Here is a 20,747-nt window from a genome sequence, read left to right as displayed (position 1 = left end):
TATCCTGCAAGAGTGACTGGAATCTTTTACCACTGCCAAGTTTTGTTGGAATTTGGTACTTGGGCCAATATCAAGTTACTATTCTAGATGTCGTTGGGAAAAATTATAAAATAAAAAAAAGAAAGAATACACACTGCTGGAAGTCAAGAGGAATGGGCCAAAATATGGAGAATGTACTGTTGGGGGTTAATTAAGACAACAAATTAGGTTGTAAAACACTGGTGATGAATCTGAGACTTGCACATTATTTTGATGCATTTTGGTCATTTTTTCACCATTAAAATTAAATTTCTGTAGTCCCCAATGAAATATGGACTAGTATAAAAATCACAAGGATTTTTTTCCTTTGAAAGAAATGCACCCTTCCATTTAATCCCACTGAATTTAGGATAATTGAGCAATCTTTTTCCAAAGAATATTAATTGTCACTTGTTATTAAAACAATCCATTTACATTGTTTTCCGCGTCGAATGAATGAATAAAAACAACAAAAATAAATCTAAATATTTTAAATAAAGCCACGATTTGTCAGTGAGCATAACCATAATTTATTTGCCAAAAGTACATTTGAAATTCCTATCTAATACCACAAGTACAAGTTTCTTCACATAAAGCACGTACACAGTGGGCGTCTCTCAAATTGTATTCAGATCGCCTATTGGTGGATTTTCATTTGACTCTGTAAAAACCGGGGCGTCCGTTGGTACAAAGCCGAGACGGTAATCCAATAGAAGCACCGCAATTTCTATCTGATTCAATTCTGATTTGTTATTGGGTCTGTCACTCAATATTGGCGTTTGTGATTGGTCATAAATATTATGGGCTGGCTGAGAGATATTTGTTGTTTTCGCCTAGCGGAAGACAGTCGACATTTTTAAATTCTCAGTCTCACAAGATTTACAAATTACTGATTCAAACGTTATATTTATTTCCGAAATAGTTAATTGAACGACACAAGAGTGAAGAAGAGGCATTCGGGACAACCCGTATATTGGCAGGATTTGAAGGTATGTGGTTCCCAAAGCAAATGAAGACTCCATATTGTGACACGTTACGTTAGAGCAACGTGAGGCTAAATTTACGTTTTGGACAAATAGCAGTAAACAGGTCAGTCTAGTTTAAACAATTCTAGTTCATAGTCAGGTTAAACACAGCTGTCTCTCGTGACGTGGCCTAGATGTTGCGCAATGTCATCGCTGTTGTGTTCAATTTCTGACACGACGCGGCGAAAAACCGAGCGAATTGACGATAAAAGATTGTTTCTAGGTGACATTTTCTGCCTGTCATCGTTTACTGCGAGGGCCCCCTTCAAGCCCAGCTGCAGTGTTTGACATTAATTGATCATTGACAGTAATATGTGCTGTGCCTTATTAAACAAATCAAACTCCGGAATATGGATGCTAAAAATCTTCACTTTGCATCTCCTATACACAAATTCAACACATTTTCCTCAAGAATATCGACATTAACCTTTTAATAAACACGTTTTAATTGCACGTGAACACAACTCGTAGTATATTCCAATTTTAAGTACGAGAGGGTGTATACTGTATAGCTTTAAAAGGTGGAGCAATGTGGCACGTTGACGATTATGCACGTCCGTGTATGAACTGTAAACTTTAACAAAAACCCAATTGACACAATTAAAGAAACACTTTGCACGTCAATCTCTATAAATGAACACAGACATGAAGATTTTTTTAAAAAAAACTAAGTACATAGATTATTTTTGTGTACAATCCTATAATATCATAATCCTAACAGGCTATTTTGGAACTCGGTGGGATAGAATTGTTCCAAAAATGTGATTTCTGAGTTCAAAATCTCATCTATTTAGTGCAGTTTCACCAACATTGACATTCTGGGAGATTTGGTTGTAAATCTAGTCATTCAATTAATAATGGCAACATGTTTTTGTCAATTATTGCATGTGATCACACACACTATTGATCAATATACGATTTGTTGGAATGTTTTTACAATAAGAGAATTTTCTCTGCAACTTGTATACTGCTTTTCATTTACTATTTTTTTTCCATGAAATGCTTTACTGCAATTCATCGTTTATAAATAGAACGTGATGGACTAGTTTGCACATTGGTGTAAAAATAGACAGTCTTTTACGAGAAGGTAAGATCCCTTACCACATTGCTTTGTAGTTTTTGTTTGTTTTGATTGGTGAGGACAGGCAAAATTAAACAATGTATGCATGGGGCTTTTTTTAAAGATGAAAATGTTGGGGGAAGCTTCAAATTTAATGTGATTCGTCAATTGATGAATGAATAAACCACTTAGTCATGTAATCTTCTCTCCTTTTTCCGGTCAATAAATAAAGTGGTTGTAGATGTCAGCTTCAAGGTTGTTTTTGGTGTGGTTGCTTCCAGATGGCGAGTCAGTATCAGCGCTCGGTGCCTCTGGAAGTGAGGAGAGCGGAGGGCGAACGTGTTCGAGCAAAACATCCTGACAAGATTCCGGTCGGCATGACAGCAAACACTTCATATTTCATTTTGTGGGTGACGACAAAGTCAGCTGATTTGAATTTTTTTTCTGAATTGGACAGATCATTGTGGAAAGATCCCATAGGTCACGAGCTCCTGATTTGGATAAGAAGAAGTACTTGGTGCCCTCCGATTTAACAGGTTTGTTAAAAAGCGTATTGTGGTTGAAAACGTTTTACATCTTTTACAATTGCTCATAGTTGCCAGAAGATAGCGGTAAAGCACTAACAGCAAATCATGTCAACAGAATTCCCTGCAACCACATTTTCATGAACAGTAGTGAGGACAGTGGACCGCTAATTAAAAGTTGACACCTTTTATAAAATATTAGAAATTCTAGTTGTACATTTTTCATATTGTTTAATAGGATTATGAATAAAAGTGTAGTGTCATAATAAACGCTACATTTATTAAAGTAAAATGAAGAAAATCGAAATACACCTGGTTATGTTCCCAAGTAACACTGGATTAAAAGCCCTGAATGTTCAATTTTTTTATAGATCTAAAACAATGTTTATTTTAGCTTTTTTAAATATATTTTTAGATTTTACAAAATGATTTTTGAACTAAAAACACAGAAAAAGTGGATTAAAAATGACAATTATTGATTTAAAAGGGGGTAAATCAGGAAATTAAATATACATTTATACTCTTCATTTTAATTTGATCCTAAAACAGAAAGTCGGCACTCATTATTTACTTTCCCGGGCCACACAAAATGATGCAGCGGGCCAGATTTGGCCCCCGGGCCGCCACTTTGACACATGTGCTCTAAATAAAGGATTTAACTCTTTGCATGCTATAGATAACAAATACTCCTTTTAGTGCCATTGATGTGGCTTAGATGTCCAATTCATTTTGACTGGCAGGGCAAATTTAACATTTTTTAAAAGGTAACACGGTTAATCGTAAATTTGTTTACCTCACAATTAATCACAAATTTGTCTTTTTTCTCGCTAGTTAACTTGCAATCCATTGCAAATCTGTTGGATTTTTTTTATTTAGTAACACGTGGTTCATCAAAAATTGTGTTTTTATTTATTTTAATTAATGTCCTGTTAGGGTTGGGGAAAAAAAAACCTTATCGGTCTGTCACTTTGCAAAATGTATTCCTGAATCCTACCCATGTGGAACAATTATGTCATCTGAAGATAATCTATTGTTTCCATCTGCACAGTGGGCCAGTTGTGTTTCCTCATCCGTCAGCGGGTGTCATTGAGACCAGAGGAGGCGCTCTTCTTCTTTGTCAACAACTCCCTACCCCCCTCTAGTTCCCCACTCTCTGTCGTCTACGAGGTAAGACCCAACCAGATGACGGCAAAAGCCCGTTCTACCAGGGCCGAAAGCCGTCCACTTTGTAATACATTTTAGACTTTTACGTGTGCCCTGTGTGTGTGTGAAAAGATGTACCGCGTTGTATTTGTATGGTTTTTAATCGCTTAATAGGAGGAATTGCAATCATTAATAAGGGGAGCATTTATCCAAGGTGGACAGGTATGTAAGAGAGAATCTTGAAAAATGGATAGTGGTTGTTGTAAGACAGCCAATTGAATTGAATGCATTTATTGTCATTATATGAGATAGAATGAGAGCCCAGTAGAGGGTAGAGATGCTCAAAATAAAATAACGGATAAGGAAATGCATTTACTTTTGGGGCGGATTTCGTAACTTGGATCTTTTTCGTATCTCGAGTCACTCATTTGCTTATAAAAATTTCGTAACCTGAAAATTTCCTACCTAGAGGCATTCGTAAGTAGAGGTATGACTGTACTTGTGAAATGAGTTATAATTTGGCTATGTAAATACAAAGTGCAATACTTCAGAACTCTCCGATAGACGACCCATCCATTTTGACCACCAGGATGGAATGGTCGTTCCCAGTCAAAATGGATTTGATGTCTGTCACTATTAATGTATGCTTGTAATATAATTTTACTAACTACCCCAACTCATACTCTGTGAGTAGTATGCATGTACTGTACATTGAATGGCAGTGGAGAAGTTGTGAAAATCTCTCTCTCCTGCTTTAGGAGCATCACGATGAGGATCTTTTTCTCTACATGACGTACAGCAACGAAAGCGTCTATGGCGCCTGAAAGAAGCACGCTTGTCTCGGACGGCGATAACCGAGAAGGAGGGGAGACGCCATTAATATTCTCTATATTGTATGAGGAATCACTCTGCGGGGTGGGAAAAAAAGATGAAGGTTGCAGTTTCATTTACTATTAAATGTTGACTTATTCGGTGAACTGCTTACATAGTAAAAACATAGTACCGTAATGGAGAAGGAAACAGTCTCCCCTCGACTTTCGAGTGTATCTCATGAACATAGGGTTTTTTTGTAAATGACGCAATCATTGACTTTTTTGTGGCCAATAAAATAGAAAAAACATGACACGCAGCGCTTTTATTTAAGTTTGTCGTGTTGCACTTTACCGTGCCTTCTACCCACGGTTTACAGGAAAGTCAAATTAAAAAAAGGGGAACTATTCAGTCTTCAACAAACTGACCAAGACGACTGGACGCGGCGACGCCTTTCTTTCAACCCAATTCTACACTTTCAAGGTACGTCAAAGTTTATCAGAGCTTACACGAAAGGTCATTCATCTCAGCTGAATACTTTTTCCAAGGAAAGCCAAAATTAGCCAAGGAGAAAAAGGAATTATGGAGATGCAGATGAAGAAACCCCAAACCCAGGAGAAAAAGGCAGCGGAGAAACCTATGTTGGATGTCAAAGATGAAGAAAATCCGTATGTCCTGGCAGATCGTGGCTCACATAGTAAGTGGAAAACATTTACTATTCGTTCATTCCCCTCCAAGTAAGTTAACTTTTTTGGGCCTAAGATAACCTGGTCTTGCCCATGTGAGATCTAGTTGGCATTAATGTGCCTGGCGAACACCCCTGCTCGAGTTTTAATAACACGCTGAATATTAAACCAACTTTTTTGACTAGAAAATTCCATAGTTTTTTTGTGTTGTTGGGTTATAATCACTAAATAAGTAATGTAAAATAAGTAGTCAACATAATAAATAAGTATACTTGTGTTTGTATTTTTGTATAGGTGCAAAAACATGTAGTATGGTATGTAGCAATAATAGGGATGATCCTACTTCGTGGTTTTTCGATTACCGCGGCCATGTCTGATCTACAATATCCGCAATATATCAATATTTGAGGGATTACTGTACTCTTAAATTTTGGTTTAGACAAAGAAGCAGCTGGACCAAGTGAGTACTCCGGACTGCAAAACACACCTGAAGATGTCTATGACAACATTTTGGAAACAGGTATAGTCAACTACAGAATGTGTTTCTATTACTTTTGTTTATTCATTTTTAAAAAAAAATTCTATTTCATTTTTGAACATGAACCGTTTCACGTATAAGGGTCGATACAAGGAACATCTTTTCCAAAGTTGATGCTTAAGGCCTTTGAACATTGATGAAAATTATTTACAACTTATTCCATGTATATAATATGTATCATCATTGTATATTTTTAATTATTATTTTTATATATCATATTTTTCAAGTTATATCAATTGAAAAGGAATATGTAATGTAATTCACAATGAAAAGGGTGGTGGTGGGGGGGTATATTGGAGTCTAAATTGCATTTTTGGGAATACATTTTTAAATTTAACATAAAACAAGAAAAAAAACATTTATTCGTTAGAGTTCATCGTAAAATTGAGAAAAACAGGCTAAACAGGAACCAGTTAAGAGCAGTTTTCCTGATGACTTATAGCCCAAGAAACATAACCAAATAACCCAAATCTAGCAGTTGAGCGCAGTTGTTGAAGTAGAACGCATTTCTCTTTGTTGCAATGCAATTCAAGTGTGAGACTTGCCTAAAATCAACTGGCATAGCAAACCAGAATGGGATATAGAAGAGATTAGAAAGTTCATTTTGAACTTGGAATATGTCACCACAATTGCCAACTAATTTATGTCTGAATGTCTCTTGTCAGGCAAAAAGGCCCAAAGAGCTACTCTGAGGTCGTACAAAGTTGGATTCTTGATCGTAAGCGTCGTCTGCTCGGTGCTGCTGCTGGTCATCATTGTCCTCGTTGTGAAATGTAACTTTTCCTCCGCACGTAAATACACAACACGACATAGCATAACATACCTACATTGTGCCGCTGGGAAATGATTCATTGTTAATGGGTACCTCGACTCAATGAACTCATTGGCTGCCATTGATGGCAATAGATTTCAAGTCCACTTGATGACTCGATGTCAATTTCATAGCTCAAATGGATTGAAGGACAGTGGACACTAAAGTGGATTACTCAAAAGCATCCTGTGTGTGTGTGTGTGGATAACATTTGGGCACAAACACTTAAACCAATAAGCTTTTAAGACAATTGCCTTTTTTATATCTATGCCACCCTCTAAACCAGGGGTGTCAGACTTTGGTTGGTTCGCGGGCCGCATTAACGTCAACTCGATTTCATGTGGGCCGGACCATTTTAGATATAATATTTAGATAATTTTTTTTATAAATGGATTAAAAGAACTGAATTAAAAGCCCTGAATATTCCGTTTTTTATAGATCTAAAACGATGTTTATCTTAGCTTTTTTATATATTTTTAGATTTTACAAAATGATTTTTGAACTAAAAACACAGAAAATATGGATTAAAAAAATACAATTGATTTAAAAGGGGGGATATCAGGAAATTTAATATACATCTATACTCTTCATTTTAATTTGATCCTAAAACAGAAAGTCGGCACTCATGATTTACTTACCCGGGACACACAAAATGATGCGGCGGGCCAGATTTGGCCCCTGGGCCGCCACTTTGACACCTGCTCTAAACTATATTTTTAAAAATCCCAACTTTACATATCTCACCAAATTGTTGTCATTTTTAATGTGCAACTGCCCGCCCCCTAATTCTAGTAAAATCTGGATCCACGGCGTGTCCCTTGGAACAAGTCGAACAAGTCGGCTTGCTTCCAGAGACCTGTGACAAGGACCAGTGCATGGCCTTGACGCCACATGATACCCAGCGATGTAAGTGTCACCCCAGTAAAGTGACCGCATCTGTACTTTGTCCTACTTTCCACCAAATGATACAATTTACGTAGTTTACTGCTGTTACACGTGCCTCCCTGGGTGGGTGAGACTGGATCGTTCCTGTTTCTTCTTGTCTACGACCGGTTTGAGCTGGGACCAAAGCGAGGGGGAGTGTTCGCGGCGAGGTGGATCTCTGGCCGTGATGAAAAGTGACCGAGTTCAGGTGGTCTTCATGTCTAACTTTGCTCTATTGGCACCACAAACATGACCAAGTGCCAATCAAAACCTATGCCGGCTTTCCATTCCAGAACTTTCTGACTCGCAGGGGGAAGGACTTGAAATATTGGATTGGTGTTCGACGCCAAGGGAAAGATTGGGCCTTGAGCGACGGCAGTCGTCCAAACAAGACGTATGCTTTTTATTTTTATTTTTTTTATATGTGCACTTTTTGGGGTTTTCAACGTGAGCAATACCCCACAAACATCTGCATTTTTCAAATCACTTATCTTCTCCCTTGCAGTTACTGGAAGGAGAAATCGCCTTTGGGCGATTGTGTTTATCTGGCAAGCAGCCAGTCCAGTGGCAGCAACTGGATGAACGCAAATTGTGACTCACACAGCTATTTTATTTGTCAGATCGACATCTGAACCACATTTCACCAGTACCAGTATCGCTTATTTCATGTAGCACTATATGTATGTATATTATCTCGCACAATTTGTAGGAAGCGTTCTATCTCACGCAGCCCAGTGGGGGAGTGGTTAACTCGTTTCCGTAGTTGACGGGGAACACAAAGTCAGGAAGAACCACTGAACCATCGGGTGGCACTGAGAACGTCTTTTGAAAATAGATCATTTTTGTTTCCTTTTAATACTAAATTACTGCATACTCATTTGACTGTAAAATACCATATTTTCAGACTTTAAGTCGTACCTGGGTGGGTATAAGTCGCACTAGCCTAACAATGCACAATGAAGAGGAAAAGAAAGTTGCATTGGAATTTAAGTCGCATTTTTGGGGGGAACGCAATTCTTTATTTGATCAGAAACCAAGAAAAAACATGTCAAAGTAACAATAGTATAATGAAAAACAACTGGCCAATTAGCTAGTTTACTTTAACATTTTTTTAGATCATTTTAGCCTAAAAAAACATAAGCTGTCATCGGTCAGAGTGAACAAATATATAGATATTAGTCGCAGGCCCACCCAAACTATGAAAAAAGTGCGATTTATAGTCCGAAAAATACAGCAAATGCTATGAAGGCTTGGTCATGGTTTTGAGATTTCTTATTATAAATAGAGCAATCATGCACTTAGTGGCTAATAAAGTTATTAAAAGCCTAACAATGTGATTTTTTTTTTTCATATTTGTGGTTCTTTGCTGCAAATTAGAGACTCGAAATAAGGGGAAATATTCAGTCAAAAATTTAAATACTGGACACTCCTGCGTATTTTCTTTCCTCTCTGATTGGACAAATTTGAGGTAAAAACTTGTCGCATGTCTTCCCTCCCATTTTAATAGTCTTTTGTCCCCGGTGAGTACTGGTAAGACAAAGTTAGCCCCAGGAAGAAGAAAAAAAGGAATAATGAATATGCAAAAGATCCACACAAAAAATATACAAAATAAGGAGGAAAATGCAGACGAAGTTAATGGAGAAGGGTATCTGAATTTACTTAAAGAAGGTCCATATGGTAAGTAAAAACATTCATTTTAGTGATTTGGCACCACACATTGAATTTGGATGAAAGTTTGACCTGGTTATTATCATTTTTTTCCTAACAAACAAGAATGGAGTTGACTTTTAGTGCTTGAAAATGCCCTGTTGCGTCAACTAAAATGAGTGCTCTTAATTTTTTGCTTTGGACACAGAAGAAGCAGCTGGACCAAGTGACTATTCTACATTAGAAAAGCCACCTGAGGATATCTATGCCAGCATTTCCCAAACCGTTATATAGACTCCATTGTATAATATCGCTTTCAAATACGTTCCTTTATTCATCTGGTCCAATTACCGTCATAAGGATCGAATTTTGGTTGCTAGCCAAGCTCAGGGGACAAAGAGAAAAAATTAAATTATATTTTGGGGGAAAAAAACAATATAGAGATGATTGTACGGTGTGACTGTTAGCCCCAGGAAAGTTAGCCCCAGGAAAAAAAGGAATAATGAATATGCAAAAGATCCACACACAAAATATACCAAATAAGGAGGAAAATGCAGACGAGGTTAATGGAAAAAGGAATCTCTATTTACTTACGGAAGGTCCATATGGTAAGTAAAAACATTCATTTTAGTGACACCACCACACATTGAATTTGGATGAAGGTTTGACCTGGTTATTATCATTTTTTTCCTAACAAACAAAAATGGAATGGACTTTTATTGCTTGGAAATGAACTGTTGCATCAACTAAAATGAGTGCTCTTAATTTTTGCTTTGGACACAGAAGAAGCAGCTGGACCAAGTGACTATTCTGCATTAGAAAAGCCACCTGAGGATATCTATGCCAGCATTTCGCAAACAGGTATATATAGACTCAATTGCATAATATCGCTTTCAAATACGTTCCTTTATTCATCTGGTTTGATTACCTTCATAAGGATAGAATTTTGGTTGCTAGCCAACCTTGGGACAAAGAGAAAAAATAAAATTATTTTGGGGGAAAAATATATATATAGAGATGATTGTACGGTGTGACTGTTCCGGTTTAAAGAACTCAGTTTCCTTGAAAAAAGATCATCAGATCACAAGATGAAAAATAGCAGAAGTTGTGGGATCATGTTTTGCACCTAAATTTTTGCAGATTCATAGGTAGCTATCTTCTTAAATTTACTATTTTATATAAACCATATTTCTTGCACACGTAATCTCTGTATAGCCATGCATTTTGATACTTAAATAGTTCATTTATCTTGAACTCAAACATATACATTGTTATTAATATTAATGTGGCCCGCGAACCCAACTGAGTTTGGCACCCCTATCTGAAATTATTTTGTCCCCCAATTCAAATAATGTATTTGTCTCCCGTCAGAGAAAAATGCCCAATGCAATGCCAAGGCTTTACGCATCCTATGCACGATCCTGAGCATGATCTGCGTGGCACTGCTGGTCGCCTTCGTGGTCGTTACGACAAGTGAGTCTCTACAGTAAAGGCTTACGGTTTTTCCAGAGGATTTTAACTGTTTGATTTCAGACGATTGGTGCAGAGTTTCAGAGACGGGAGGGAGTTCATTTTGGGTCACGGAAGGAGAAGGTGTTTTGGCTGAATGCACTGTTTTTTAAAGGGAACTACACAGTCACCTCTAGCGCCAGCCCTTGTTGATGTGTTGAATTTTTTTGGAGAAAATGTTGCAGGTGAAGTACTGTACTGTATACTTAGCCCCTGCCCCTTCCAGGGAAATGTGATAGGAAGCAGGGGAGAACTTTTACGTCTCAAGATAAAGACCAATGTAAGTGTAAATAGCCATTGTATCAGTACTGGACTTTAACTATGGCCACCTTTACACTTTACATAGGCAAATGCAACTCCTTGTGCCCCCGCGGTTGGATGAGACCGGACCTATCCTGTTACTACCTCTCCACGTTCACCCTGGACTCTGATGAGAGCTATGTTCACTGTAAGGAGAAAGGCGGCTCCCTGGCGTCCATTTATACTGAGGATGTGCAGGTAGCCCTCACCCCCAACTTGGCTCTCCTCGTACTTTTTCGCATCACGAATGAACAATCGATTGCTTATGCCAATGATGACTCTCCATTCTAGAACTTTCTGACCGAAAATGGGAAAGGCAGGACATACTGGTTCGGGGATAGAGCCCACGGGGACACTTCAATAAGGTGGGATTTTTGTTTTCAACGTGAACAATTGTAAACCTTTCAAAACTGATTTATTTTAAAAAAAATTTTTTTTACAGTTACTGGGCCCGGAAAGTGTCAACAGGAAATTGTGTTGTTCTGAACAGCAGTGAACCCGCGGTCGGCAACTGGATGCTTTCAAGTTGTAACTCCAAACATTTTTTCATCTGTGAGATATGATTCTTAACATTACGGCAAATGCTATGAAGGCCTGGTCCTGGTTTTGAGATTTCTTTGTATAAATCGGCAATCATGCACTTTTTGTGGCTAATAAAGTTGTTAAAGGCCTAACAATGCGGATTTTTTTTTCATATTTGTGGTTCTTTGTTGCAAATTAGAGAATCGAAGATAGAGACTAGAAATAAGGGGAAATATTCACTCGAAAATTTAAATACTGGACACTTCTGCATATTTTCTTTTCTCTCTGATTGGACAAATCTGAGATAAAAACTTGTCGCATTTCTTCCCTCCCATTTTAATAGTCTTTTGTCCCCAGTGAGTACTCGTAAGAGAAAGTTAGCCCCAGGAAGAAAAAAAAGGAATAATTGATATACAAAAGATCCACACAAAAAAATATACAAAATAAGGAGGAAAATGCAGACAAGGTTAATGGAGAAAGGAATCTGTATTTACTTACGGAAGGTCCATTTGGTAAGTACAAAAATTCATTTTAATGACTTAGCACCACACATTGAATTTGGATGAAGGTTTGACCTGGTTATTATCATTTTTTTCCTAACAAACAAGAATGGAATGGACTTTTATTGCTTGGAAATTACTTGTTCATTAATCTAGAACTCAAACATATACATTGTCATTAATATTAATGTGGCCCGCGAACTGGAAATTACTTGTTGCATCAACTAAAATGAGTCCTCTTAATTCTTGCTTTGGACACAGAAGAAGCAGCTGGACCAAGTGACTATTCTGCATTAGCAAAGCCACCTGAGGATATCTACGCCAGCATTTCCCAAACAGGTACATAGACTCAATTGCATAATATCGCTTTCAAATACGTTCCTTTATTCATCTGGTCCAATTAACGTCATAAGGATAGAATTTTGGTTGCTAGCCAACCTTGGGACAAAGAGAAAAAATAAAATTATTTTGGGGGAAAAAATATATATGGAGATGATTGTACGGTGTGACTGTTCCGGTTTAAAGAACTCTGTTTCCTTGAAAAAAGATCATCAGATCACAAGATGAAAAATAGCAAAAGTTGTGGGATCATGTTTTGCACCTAAATTGTTGCAGATTCATAGATAGCTATCTTCTGAAATTTACTATTTTATATAAACCATATTTCTTGCACACGTAATCTCTGTATAGCCATACATTTTGATACTTTAATAGTTCTTCATTTATTTTGAACTCAAACATATACATTGTCATTAATATTAATGTGGACCACGAACCCAACTGAGTTTGGCACCCCTATCTTAAATTATTTTGTCTCCCACTACAACTAATGTATTTGTCTCCCGTCAGAGAAAAAAGCCCAATGCAATGCCAAGGCTTTACGCATCCTATTTACGATCCTGAGCGTGATCTGCTTGGCGCTGCTGGTCGCCATCTTGGTCGTTGCGACAAGTAAGTCTCCACGGCAAAGGCTTACGTTTTTTCCAGAAGATTTTAACCATTTGATTTCAGATGATTGGTGCAGAGTTTCAGAGACGGGAGGGAGTTCATTTTGGGTCACGGCACGTACGGAGAAGGTGTTTTGGCTGAATGCACTGTTTTTTAAAGGGAACTACACAGTCACCTCTAGAGCCAGCCCTTGTTGATGTGTTGAATTTTTTTGGACAAAATGTTGCAGGTGAAGTACTGTACTGTATACTTCCCTCCCCCTTCCAGGGAAATGCGATAGGAAGCAGTGGAGAACTTTTATGTCTCAAGATGAAGACCAATGTAAGTGTAAATGGCCATTGTACAGTACTGGACCTTCACTATGGCCACCTTTCCACTTTACATAGGCAACTGCTTCCCCTTGTGCCCCAACGGTTGGATGAGACTGGACCAATCCTGTTACTACCTCTCCACGTTCACCCTGGACTCTGATGAGAGCGATGTTCACTGTAAGCAGAAAGGCGGCTCCCTGGCGTCCATTTATACTGACGATATCCAGGTAGCCCTCACGTCCAACTTGGCTCTCCTTGTACTTTTTCGCATCACGAATGAACAATCGATTGCTTATGCCAATGATCACTCTCCATTCTAGAACTTTCTGACCGAAAATGGGAAAAACTGGACATACTGGATCGGGGAGAGACTCGACGGGGACTACGACATCGGTCCATTCGAGTGGGATTTTTGTTTTCAACATGAAAAATTGTAAACCTTTCAAAACTGATTTAGAATTTTTTATTTATTTATTTTTTTACAGGTACTGGGCCTGGCAACGGTCGTTAGGAAATTGTGTTGTTCTGGACAGCAGTGAACCCGTGGGCAGCAGCTTGATGGTGGCAAATTGTAACTCCAAACATTTTTTCATCTGTGAGATGATTCTAAAGATTATGGCAAATGCTATGAAGGCCTGGTCCTGGTTTTGAGATTTCTTTTTATAAATCGGCAATCCTGCACTTTTTTTGTGGCTAATAAAGTTGTTAAAAGCATAACGATGCAGATTTTTTTTCATACTTTTGGTTCTTTGCTGCAAATTAGAGAATCGAAGATAGAGAATCGAAATAAGGGGAAATATTCAGTCGAAAATTTAAATATAGATACTTCTGCATATTTTCTTTTCTTTCTGATTGGACAAATTTGAGGTAAAAATTTGTCGCATTTCTTCCCTCCCATTTTAATAGTCTTTTGTCCCCAGTGAGTACTGGTAAGACAAAGTTAGCCCCAGGGAAAAAAAGGAATAATGGATATACAAAAGATCCACACAAAAAATATACCAAATAAGGAGGAAAATGCAGACAAGGTTAATGGAGAAAGGAATCTGTATTTACTCACGGAAGGTCCATATGGTAAGTACAAAAATTCATTTTAATGACTTCGCACGACACATTGAATTTGGATGAAGGTTTGACCTGGTTATTATCATTTTTTTCCTAACAAACAAGAATGGAATGGACTTTTATTGCTTGGAAATGAATTGTTGCATCAACTAAAATGAGTGCTCTTAATTTTTTGCTTTGGACACAGAAGAAGCAGCTGGACCAAGTGACTACTCTGTATTAGAAAAGCCACCTGAGGATATCTATGCCAGCATTTCCAAAACAGGTATATAGACTCAATTGCATTATATCGCTTTCAAATATGTTCCTTTATTCATCTGGTCCGATTACCGTTATAAGGGTCGAATTTTGTTTGCTAGCCAACTTCAGAGGACAGAGAAAAAATAGAATTATTTTTTTTGGGAAAAAAACTATATAAAGATGATTGTACGGTGTGACTGTTCCGGTTTAAAGAACTCTGTTTCCTTGAAAAAAGATCATCAGACCACAAGATGAAAAATAGCAGAAGTTGTGGGATCATGTTTTGCACCTAAATTGTTGCAGATTCATAGGTAGCTATTTTCTTAAATTTACTATTTTATATAAACCATATTTCTTGCACACTTAATCTCTGTATAGCCATACATTTTGATACTTTAGTTGTTCTTCAGCTATCTTGAACTCAAACATATACATTAATATTAATGTGGCCCGCAAACCCAACTGAGTTTGGCACCCCTATCTGAAATTATTTTGTCCCCCAATTCAAATAATGTATTTGTCTCCCGTCAGAGAAAAAAGCCCAATGCAATGCCAAGGCTTTACGCATCCTATGCACGATCCTGAGCATGATCTGCGTGGCACTGCTGGTCGCCTTCGTGGTCGTTACGACAAGTGAGTCTCTACAGCAAAGGCTTACGATTTTTCCAGAGGATTTTAACTGTTTGATTTCAGACGATTGGTGCAGAGTTTCAGAGACGGGAGGGAGTTCATTTTGGGTCACGGACGGAGAAGGTGTTTTGGCTGAATGCACTGTTTTTTTAAAGGGAACTACACAGTCACCCATAGAGCCAGCCCTTGTTGATGTGTTGGAATTTTTTGGGACAAAATGTTGCAGGTGAAGTACTGTACTGTATAATCATCCCCTCCCCCTTCCAGGGAAATGTGATAGGAAGCAGTGGAGAACTTTTACGTCTCAAGATAAAGACAAATGTAAGTGTAAATAGCCATTGTATCAGTACTGGACTTTAACTATGGCCACCTTTCCAATTTACATAGGCAACTGCAACTCCTCGTGCCCCCGCGGTTGGATGAGACTGGACCTATCCTGTTACTACCTCTCCACGTTCACCCTGGACTTTGAGGAGAGCGATGTTCACTGTAAGGAGAAAGGCAGCCCCCTGGCGTCCATTTATACTGAGGATGTGCAGGTAGCCCTCACCCCCAACTTGGCTCTCCTTGTACTTTTTCGCATCACGGATGAACAATCGATTGCTTATGCCAATGATGGCTCTCCATTCTAGAACTTTCTGAGCGAAAATGGGAAAGGCTGGACTTACTGGATCGGGGAGAGACTCGACAGGGACTACGGACCCAGTCCACCCGGGTGGGATTTTTGTTTTCAACATGAAAAAGTGTAAACCTTTCAAAACTGATTTAGATTTTCTTTTTTTTTTTTTACAGGTACTGGACCTGGAAACTGTCAGCTGGAAATTGTGTTGTTCTGAACAGCAGTGAACCCGCGGGCAGCAACTGGATGCGATCAAATTGTAACTCCAAACATTTTTTCATCTGTGAGATGATTCTGAACATTACGGCAAATGCTATGAAGCCTTGGTCCTGGTTTTGAGATTTATTTTTATAAATAGGGCAATCATGAACTTTTTGTGGCTAATAAAGTTTTTGAAAGCCAATAATGCAGAATTATTTTTTTCATATTTGTGGTTCTTTGCTGCAAATTAGAGAATCGAAGATAGAGAATCGAAATAAAGGGAAATATTCAGTCAAAAATTTAAATAGATACTTCTGCATATTTTCTTTTCTCTCTGATTGGACAAATTTGAGGTAAAACTTGTCGCATTTCTTCCCTCCCATTTTAATAGGCTTTTGTCCCCGGTGAGTACTGGTAAGACAAAGTTAGCCCCAGGAAGAAGAAAAAAAGGAATAATGAATATGCAAAAGATCCACACAAAAAATATACCAAATAAGGAGGAAAATGCAGACGAGGTTAATGGAGAAAGGAATCTCTATTTACTTACGGAAGGTCCATTTGGTAAGTAAAAACATTCATTTTAGTGACTTAGCACCACACATTGAATTTGGATGAAGGTTTGACCTGGTTATTTTCATTTTTTTCCTAACAAACAAGAATGGAATGGACTTTTATTGCTTGGAAATGAATTGTTGCATCAACTAAAATGAGTGCTCTTAATTTTTGCTTTGGACACAGAAGAAGCAGCTGGACCAAGTGACTATTCTGCATTAGAAAAGCCACCTGAGGATATCTATGCCAGCATTTCGCAAACAAGTATATAGATTCAATTGCATAATATCGCTTTCAAATACGTTCCTTTATTCATCTGGTCCAATTACCGTCATAAGGATCGAATTTTGGTTGCTAGCCAAGCTCAGGGGACAAAGAGAAAAAATTACATTATATTTTGGGGGAAAAAAAACAATATAGAGATGATTGTACGGTGTGACTGTTCCGGTTTAAAGAACTCAGTTTCCTTGAAAAAAGATCATCAGATCACAAGATGAAAAATAGCAGAAGTTGTGGGATCATGTTTTGCACCTAAATTGTTGCAGATTCATAGGTAGCTATCTTCTTAAATATACTATTTTATATAAACCATATTTCTTGCACACGTAATCTCTGTATAGCCATACATTTTGATACTTTCATTGTTCTTCATTAATCTAGAACTCAAACATATACATTGTCATTAATATTAATGTGGCCCGCGAACCCAACTGAGTTTGGCACCCCTATTTTAAATTATTTTGTCTCTGACTTCAACTAATGTATCTGTCTCCCGTCAGAGAAAAAAGCCCAAGGCACTGCCAAGTCTTTACGCATCCTATGCCCGATCCTGAGCGTGATCTGCTTGGCGCTGCTGGTCGCCATCGTGGTCGTTGCGACAAGTAAGTCTCCACGGCAAAGGCTTATTTTTTTTCCAGAAGATTTTAACCGTTTGATTTCAGATGATTGGTGCAGTTTCAGAGACGGGAGGGAGTTCATTTTGGGTCACGGCACGGACGGAGAAGGTGTTTTGGCTGAATGCACTGTTTTTTAAAGGGAACTACACAGTCACCTCTAGCTCCAGCCCTTGTTGATGTGTTGGATTTTTTTCGTACCAAATGTTGCAGGTGAAGTACTGTACTGTATACTCATCCCCTCCCCCTTCCAGGGAAATGCGATAGGAAGCAGTGGAGAACTTTTACGTCTCAAGATGAAGACCAATGTAAGTGTAAATAGCCATTGCATCAGTACTGGACCTTCACTATGGCCACCTTTCCACTTTACATAGGCAAAAGCTGCCCCTTGTGCCCCAACGGTTGGATGAGACTGGACCTATCCTGTTACTACCTCTCCACGTTCACCCTGCACTTGGATGAGAGCGATGTTCACTGTAAGCAGAAAGGCGGCTCCCTGGCGTCCATTTATACTGACGATGTGCAGGTAGCCCTCACGTCCAACTTGGCTCTCCTTGTACTTTTTCGCATCACGAATGAACAATCGATTCAATCGATTGCTTATGCCAATGATGACTCTCCATTCTAGAACTTTCTGAGTGAAAATGGGAAAGGCTGGACATACTGGTTCGGGAAGAAAGGCCACGGGGACAGTTTACGCGGGGGAACATCTGGGTGGGATTTTTGTTTTCAATATGAAAAAGTGTTAACCTTTCAAAACTGATTTAGATTTTTTTTTTAACAGTTACTGGGGCCGGAAACAGTCAGGAGGAAATTGTGTTGTTCTGAACAGCAGTGAACGAGCGGGCAGCAACTGGATGCGTTCAAGTTGTAACCCCAAACATTTTTTCATCTGTGAGATATATTTCTGAACTTTGCAGCAAATGCTATGAAGGCTTGGTCCTGGTTTTGAGATTTCTTTTTATAAATAGGGCAATCATGCACTTTTTGTGGCTAATAAAGTTGTTAAAGGCCTAACAATGCAGATTTTTTTTTCATATTTTTGGTTCTTTGCTGCAAATTAGAGAATCGAAATAAGGGGAAATATTCAGTCGAAAATTTATAGATACTTCTGCATATTTTCTTTTCTCTCTGATTGGACAAATTTGAGGTAAAAACTTGTCGCATTTCTTCCCTCCCATTTTAATAGTCTTTTGTCCCCGGTGAGTACTGGTAAGACAAAGTTAGCCCCAGGAAGAAGAAAAAAAGGAATAATGAATATGCAAAAGATCAACACAAAAAATATACCAAATAAGGAGGAAAATGCAGACGAGGTTAATGGAAAAAGGAATCTCTATTTACTTACGGAAGGTCCATATGGTAAGTAAAAACATTCATTTTAGTGACTTAGCACCACACATTGAATTTGGATGAAGGTTTGACCTGGTTATTATCATTTTTTTCCTAACAAACAAGAATGGAATGGACTTTTATTGCTTGGAAATTACTTGTTGCATCAACTAAAATGAGTCCTCTTAATTTTTGCTTTGGACACAAGAAGCAGCTGGACCAAGTCACTATTCTGCATTAGCAAAGCCACCTGAGGATATCTACGCCAGCATTTCCCAAACAGGTACATAGACTCAATTGCATAATATCGCTTTCAAATACGTTCCTTTATTCATCTGGTCCAATTAACGTCATAAGGATAGAATTTTGGTTGCTAGCCAACCTTGGGACAAAGAGAAAAAATAAAATTATTTTGGGGGAAAAAATATATATGGAGATGATTGTACGGTGTGACTGTTCCGGTTTAAAGAACTCTGTTTCCTTGAAAAAAGATCATCAGATCACAAGATGAAAAATAGGAGAAGTTGTGTGATCATGTTTTGCACCTAAATTGTTGCAGATTCATAGGTAGCTATCTTCTTAAATTTACAATTTTATATAAACCATATTTCTTGCACACGTAATCTCTGTATAGCCATACATTTTCATACCTGTCAACCTCTGCCGATAACTGCCCTTATAAATGATTATGATTCCCCTTACAAACCCCCCCAAAAACCTTACAAACACCGTACGAGTCATACGGTGTTTGTAAGGTTTTTTGGGGGTTTGTAAGGGGAATCATAATCATTTATAAGGGCAGTTACCGGCAGAGGTTGACAGGTATGCATTTTGATACTTAAATAGTTCATTTATCTTGAACTCAAACATATACATGTGTAATTAATATTAATGTGGCCCGCGAACCCAACTGAGTTTGGCACCCCTATCTTAAATTATTTTGTCTCCCACTACAACTAATGTATTTGTCTCCCGTCAGAGAAAAATGCCCAATGCAATGCCAAGTCTTCACGCATCCTATGCACGATCCTGAGCGTGATCTGCTTGGCGCTGCTGGTCGCCATCGTGGTCGTTGCGACAAGTGAGTCTCCACTGCAAAGGCTTGCGTTTTTTTTCCAGAAGATTTTAACCGTTTGAGTTCAGATGATTGGTGCAGTTTCAGAGACGGGAGGGAGTTCATTTTGGGTCACAGACGGAGAAGGTGTTTTGGCTGAATGCACTGTTTTTTTAAAGGGAACTACACAGTCACCTCTAGCGCCAGCCCTTGTTGATGTATTGGATTTTTTTCATACAAAATGTTGCAGGTGAAGTACTGTACTGTATACTCATCCCCTCCCTCTTCCAGGGGAATTCGATAGGAAGCAGTGGAGAACTTTTATGTCTCAAGATGAAGACCAATGTAAGTGTAAATGGCCATTGTACAGTACTGGACCTTCACTATGGCCACCTTTCCACTTTACATAGGCAACTGCTTCCCCTTGTGCCCCAACGGTTGGATGAGACTGGACCAATCCTGTTACTACCTCTCCACGTTCACCCTGGACTCTGATGAGAGCGATGTTCACTGTGAGCAGAGAGGTGGCTCCCTGGCGTCCATTAATACTGACGATGTGCAGGTAGCCCTCACCCCCAACTTGGCTCTCCTCGTACTTTTTCGCATCACGGATGAACAATCGATTGCTTATGCCAATGATGGCTCTCCATTCTAGAACTTTCTGACTGAAAATGGGAAAGGCTGGACATACTGGTTCAGGCTGAGAGTCCATGTGCACGAAAGTCCGCCTAGGTGGGATTTTTGTTTTCAACATGAAAAAGTGTGAAACCTTTCACAACTGATTTAGATTTACTTATTTTTTTTATTTTTTTACAGTTACTGGGGACGGAAACTGTCAACAGGAAGTTGTGTTTTTTTGAACAGCAGTGAACCCGCGGGCAGCAACTGGAT

General features: G+C 38.5%; 5 protein-coding genes across 13 annotated transcripts; all 5 read left to right on the top strand.

Moving 5' to 3' along the window:
* The first annotated feature begins 823 nt into the window (after window positions 1-823).
* Window positions 824-4,893, top strand: LOC144073517 (gamma-aminobutyric acid receptor-associated protein-like 1). The gene is made up of 5 exons (XM_077599438.1): window positions 824-1,007; window positions 2,385-2,474; window positions 2,561-2,639; window positions 3,676-3,794; window positions 4,529-4,893. The coding sequence occupies exons 2-5, from the start codon at window positions 2,385-2,387 to the stop codon at window positions 4,592-4,594; spliced, it is 354 nt and encodes a 117-aa protein (XP_077455564.1). The 5' UTR covers window positions 824-1,007; the 3' UTR covers window positions 4,595-4,893.
* A 22-nt stretch (window positions 4,894-4,915) lies between these two features.
* LOC144073512 (CD209 antigen-like protein A) lies at window positions 4,916-10,047 on the top strand. 3 transcript variants are annotated; one of them, XM_077599423.1, is made up of 8 exons: window positions 4,916-5,063; window positions 5,129-5,277; window positions 5,706-5,786; window positions 6,470-6,577; window positions 7,408-7,521; window positions 7,596-7,747; window positions 7,833-7,933; window positions 8,045-10,047. In XM_077599423.1, exons 2-8 carry the CDS (start codon window positions 5,163-5,165, stop codon window positions 8,169-8,171), a joined length of 798 nt encoding a protein of 265 aa, XP_077455549.1. In that variant the 5' UTR covers window positions 4,916-5,063; window positions 5,129-5,162; the 3' UTR covers window positions 8,172-10,047. The 3 variants fall into 3 exon arrangements, with proteins under 3 accessions (XP_077455549.1, XP_077455551.1, XP_077455550.1); XM_077599425.1 differs by having other exon boundaries at window positions 4,931-5,063; window positions 5,134-5,277; XM_077599424.1 differs by lacking the exon at window positions 4,916-5,063 and having other exon boundaries at window positions 5,074-5,277.
* LOC144073516 (C-type lectin lectoxin-Lio3-like) lies at window positions 9,080-15,706 on the top strand. 7 transcript variants are annotated; one of them, XM_077599431.1, is made up of 11 exons: window positions 9,080-9,216; window positions 9,970-10,047; window positions 10,558-10,659; window positions 10,922-10,975; window positions 11,042-11,193; window positions 11,287-11,360; window positions 11,438-12,029; window positions 12,279-12,356; window positions 12,867-13,286; window positions 13,352-13,503; window positions 13,597-14,603. In XM_077599431.1, exons 1-7 carry the CDS (start codon window positions 9,111-9,113, stop codon window positions 11,556-11,558), a joined length of 687 nt encoding a protein of 228 aa, XP_077455557.1. In that variant the 5' UTR covers window positions 9,080-9,110; the 3' UTR covers window positions 11,559-12,029; window positions 12,279-12,356; window positions 12,867-13,286; window positions 13,352-13,503; window positions 13,597-14,603. The 7 variants fall into 7 exon arrangements, with proteins under 7 accessions (XP_077455557.1, XP_077455561.1, XP_077455558.1 ...); XM_077599435.1 differs by having other exon boundaries at window positions 11,438-12,356; window positions 12,867-12,968; window positions 13,233-13,286; XM_077599432.1 differs by having other exon boundaries at window positions 11,438-12,356; window positions 13,597-13,679; window positions 13,762-14,603.
* LOC144072833 (killer cell lectin-like receptor subfamily E member 1) lies at window positions 13,297-16,166 on the top strand. Its single transcript, XM_077598156.1, has 6 exons — window positions 13,297-13,503; window positions 13,597-13,669; window positions 15,110-15,211; window positions 15,596-15,747; window positions 15,841-15,923; window positions 16,001-16,166. The coding sequence occupies exons 1-6, from the start codon at window positions 13,297-13,299 to the stop codon at window positions 16,164-16,166; spliced, it is 783 nt and encodes a 260-aa protein (XP_077454282.1).
* Window positions 15,866-20,732, top strand: LOC144073515 (killer cell lectin-like receptor subfamily G member 1). Its single transcript, XM_077599429.1, has 14 exons — window positions 15,866-15,923; window positions 16,001-16,086; window positions 16,420-16,589; window positions 16,767-16,844; window positions 17,360-17,461; window positions 17,728-17,781; window positions 17,848-17,999; window positions 18,102-18,187; window positions 18,258-19,085; window positions 19,782-20,074; window positions 20,148-20,201; window positions 20,267-20,418; window positions 20,512-20,588; window positions 20,673-20,732. Exons 3-9 carry the CDS (start codon window positions 16,484-16,486, stop codon window positions 18,382-18,384), a joined length of 705 nt encoding a protein of 234 aa, XP_077455555.1. The 5' UTR covers window positions 15,866-15,923; window positions 16,001-16,086; window positions 16,420-16,483; the 3' UTR covers window positions 18,385-19,085; window positions 19,782-20,074; window positions 20,148-20,201; window positions 20,267-20,418; window positions 20,512-20,588; window positions 20,673-20,732.
* Window positions 20,733-20,747: the final 15 nt, after the last annotated feature.

The sequence above is a fragment of the Stigmatopora argus genome, chromosome 4, assembly GCF_051989625.1.
Source record: "Stigmatopora argus isolate UIUO_Sarg chromosome 4, RoL_Sarg_1.0, whole genome shotgun sequence".
NCBI classification, from domain to species: Eukaryota; Metazoa; Chordata; class Actinopteri; order Syngnathiformes; family Syngnathidae; genus Stigmatopora; species Stigmatopora argus.
Note: the sequence above shows the minus strand (reverse complement) of the source record. Positions and strands in the feature narration are given on the sequence as shown.

Bases quoted from the DNA above. Each gene is read 5' to 3' on its own strand.
- LOC144073517 (XM_077599438.1), top strand. From the start codon at position 2,385: ATGGCGAGTCAGTATCAGCGCTCGGTGCCTCTGGAAGTGAGGAGAGCG. The intron at 2,475-2,560 runs GTCGGCATGACA...TGAATTGGACAG, and splicing joins AACATCCTGACAAGATTCCG to ATCATTGTGGAAAGATCCCA. The intron at 2,640-3,675 runs GTTTGTTAAAAA...CCATCTGCACAG, and splicing joins GGTGCCCTCCGATTTAACAG to TGGGCCAGTTGTGTTTCCTC.
- LOC144073512 (XM_077599423.1), top strand. From the start codon at position 5,163: ATGGAGATGCAGATGAAGAAACCCCAAACCCAGGAGAAAAAGGCAGCG. The intron at 7,522-7,595 runs GTAAGTGTCACC...CAATTTACGTAG, and splicing joins GCCACATGATACCCAGCGAT to TTTACTGCTGTTACACGTGC. The intron at 7,748-7,832 runs GTGGTCTTCATG...TTTCCATTCCAG, and splicing joins TGAAAAGTGACCGAGTTCAG to AACTTTCTGACTCGCAGGGG.
- LOC144073516 (XM_077599436.1), top strand. From the start codon at position 9,111: ATGAATATGCAAAAGATCCACACAAAAAATATACAAAATAAGGAGGAA. The intron at 9,217-9,969 runs GTAAGTAAAAAC...CTTTGGACACAG, and splicing joins ACTTAAAGAAGGTCCATATG to AAGAAGCAGCTGGACCAAGT. The intron at 11,194-11,286 runs GTAGCCCTCACC...TCTCCATTCTAG, and splicing joins TTTATACTGAGGATGTGCAG to AACTTTCTGACCGAAAATGG.
- LOC144072833 (XM_077598156.1), top strand. From the start codon at position 13,297: ATGGCCATTGTACAGTACTGGACCTTCACTATGGCCACCTTTCCACTT. The intron at 13,670-15,109 runs GTCCATTCGAGT...GTCTCCCGTCAG, and splicing joins CGACGGGGACTACGACATCG to AGAAAAAAGCCCAATGCAAT. The intron at 15,924-16,000 runs GTGGGATTTTTG...TTTTTTTTACAG, and splicing joins TACGGACCCAGTCCACCCGG to GTACTGGACCTGGAAACTGT.
- LOC144073515 (XM_077599429.1), top strand. From the start codon at position 16,484: ATGAATATGCAAAAGATCCACACAAAAAATATACCAAATAAGGAGGAA. The intron at 17,782-17,847 runs GTAAGTGTAAAT...CACTTTACATAG, and splicing joins GTCTCAAGATGAAGACCAAT to GCAAAAGCTGCCCCTTGTGC. The intron at 18,000-18,101 runs GTAGCCCTCACG...TCTCCATTCTAG, and splicing joins TTTATACTGACGATGTGCAG to AACTTTCTGAGTGAAAATGG.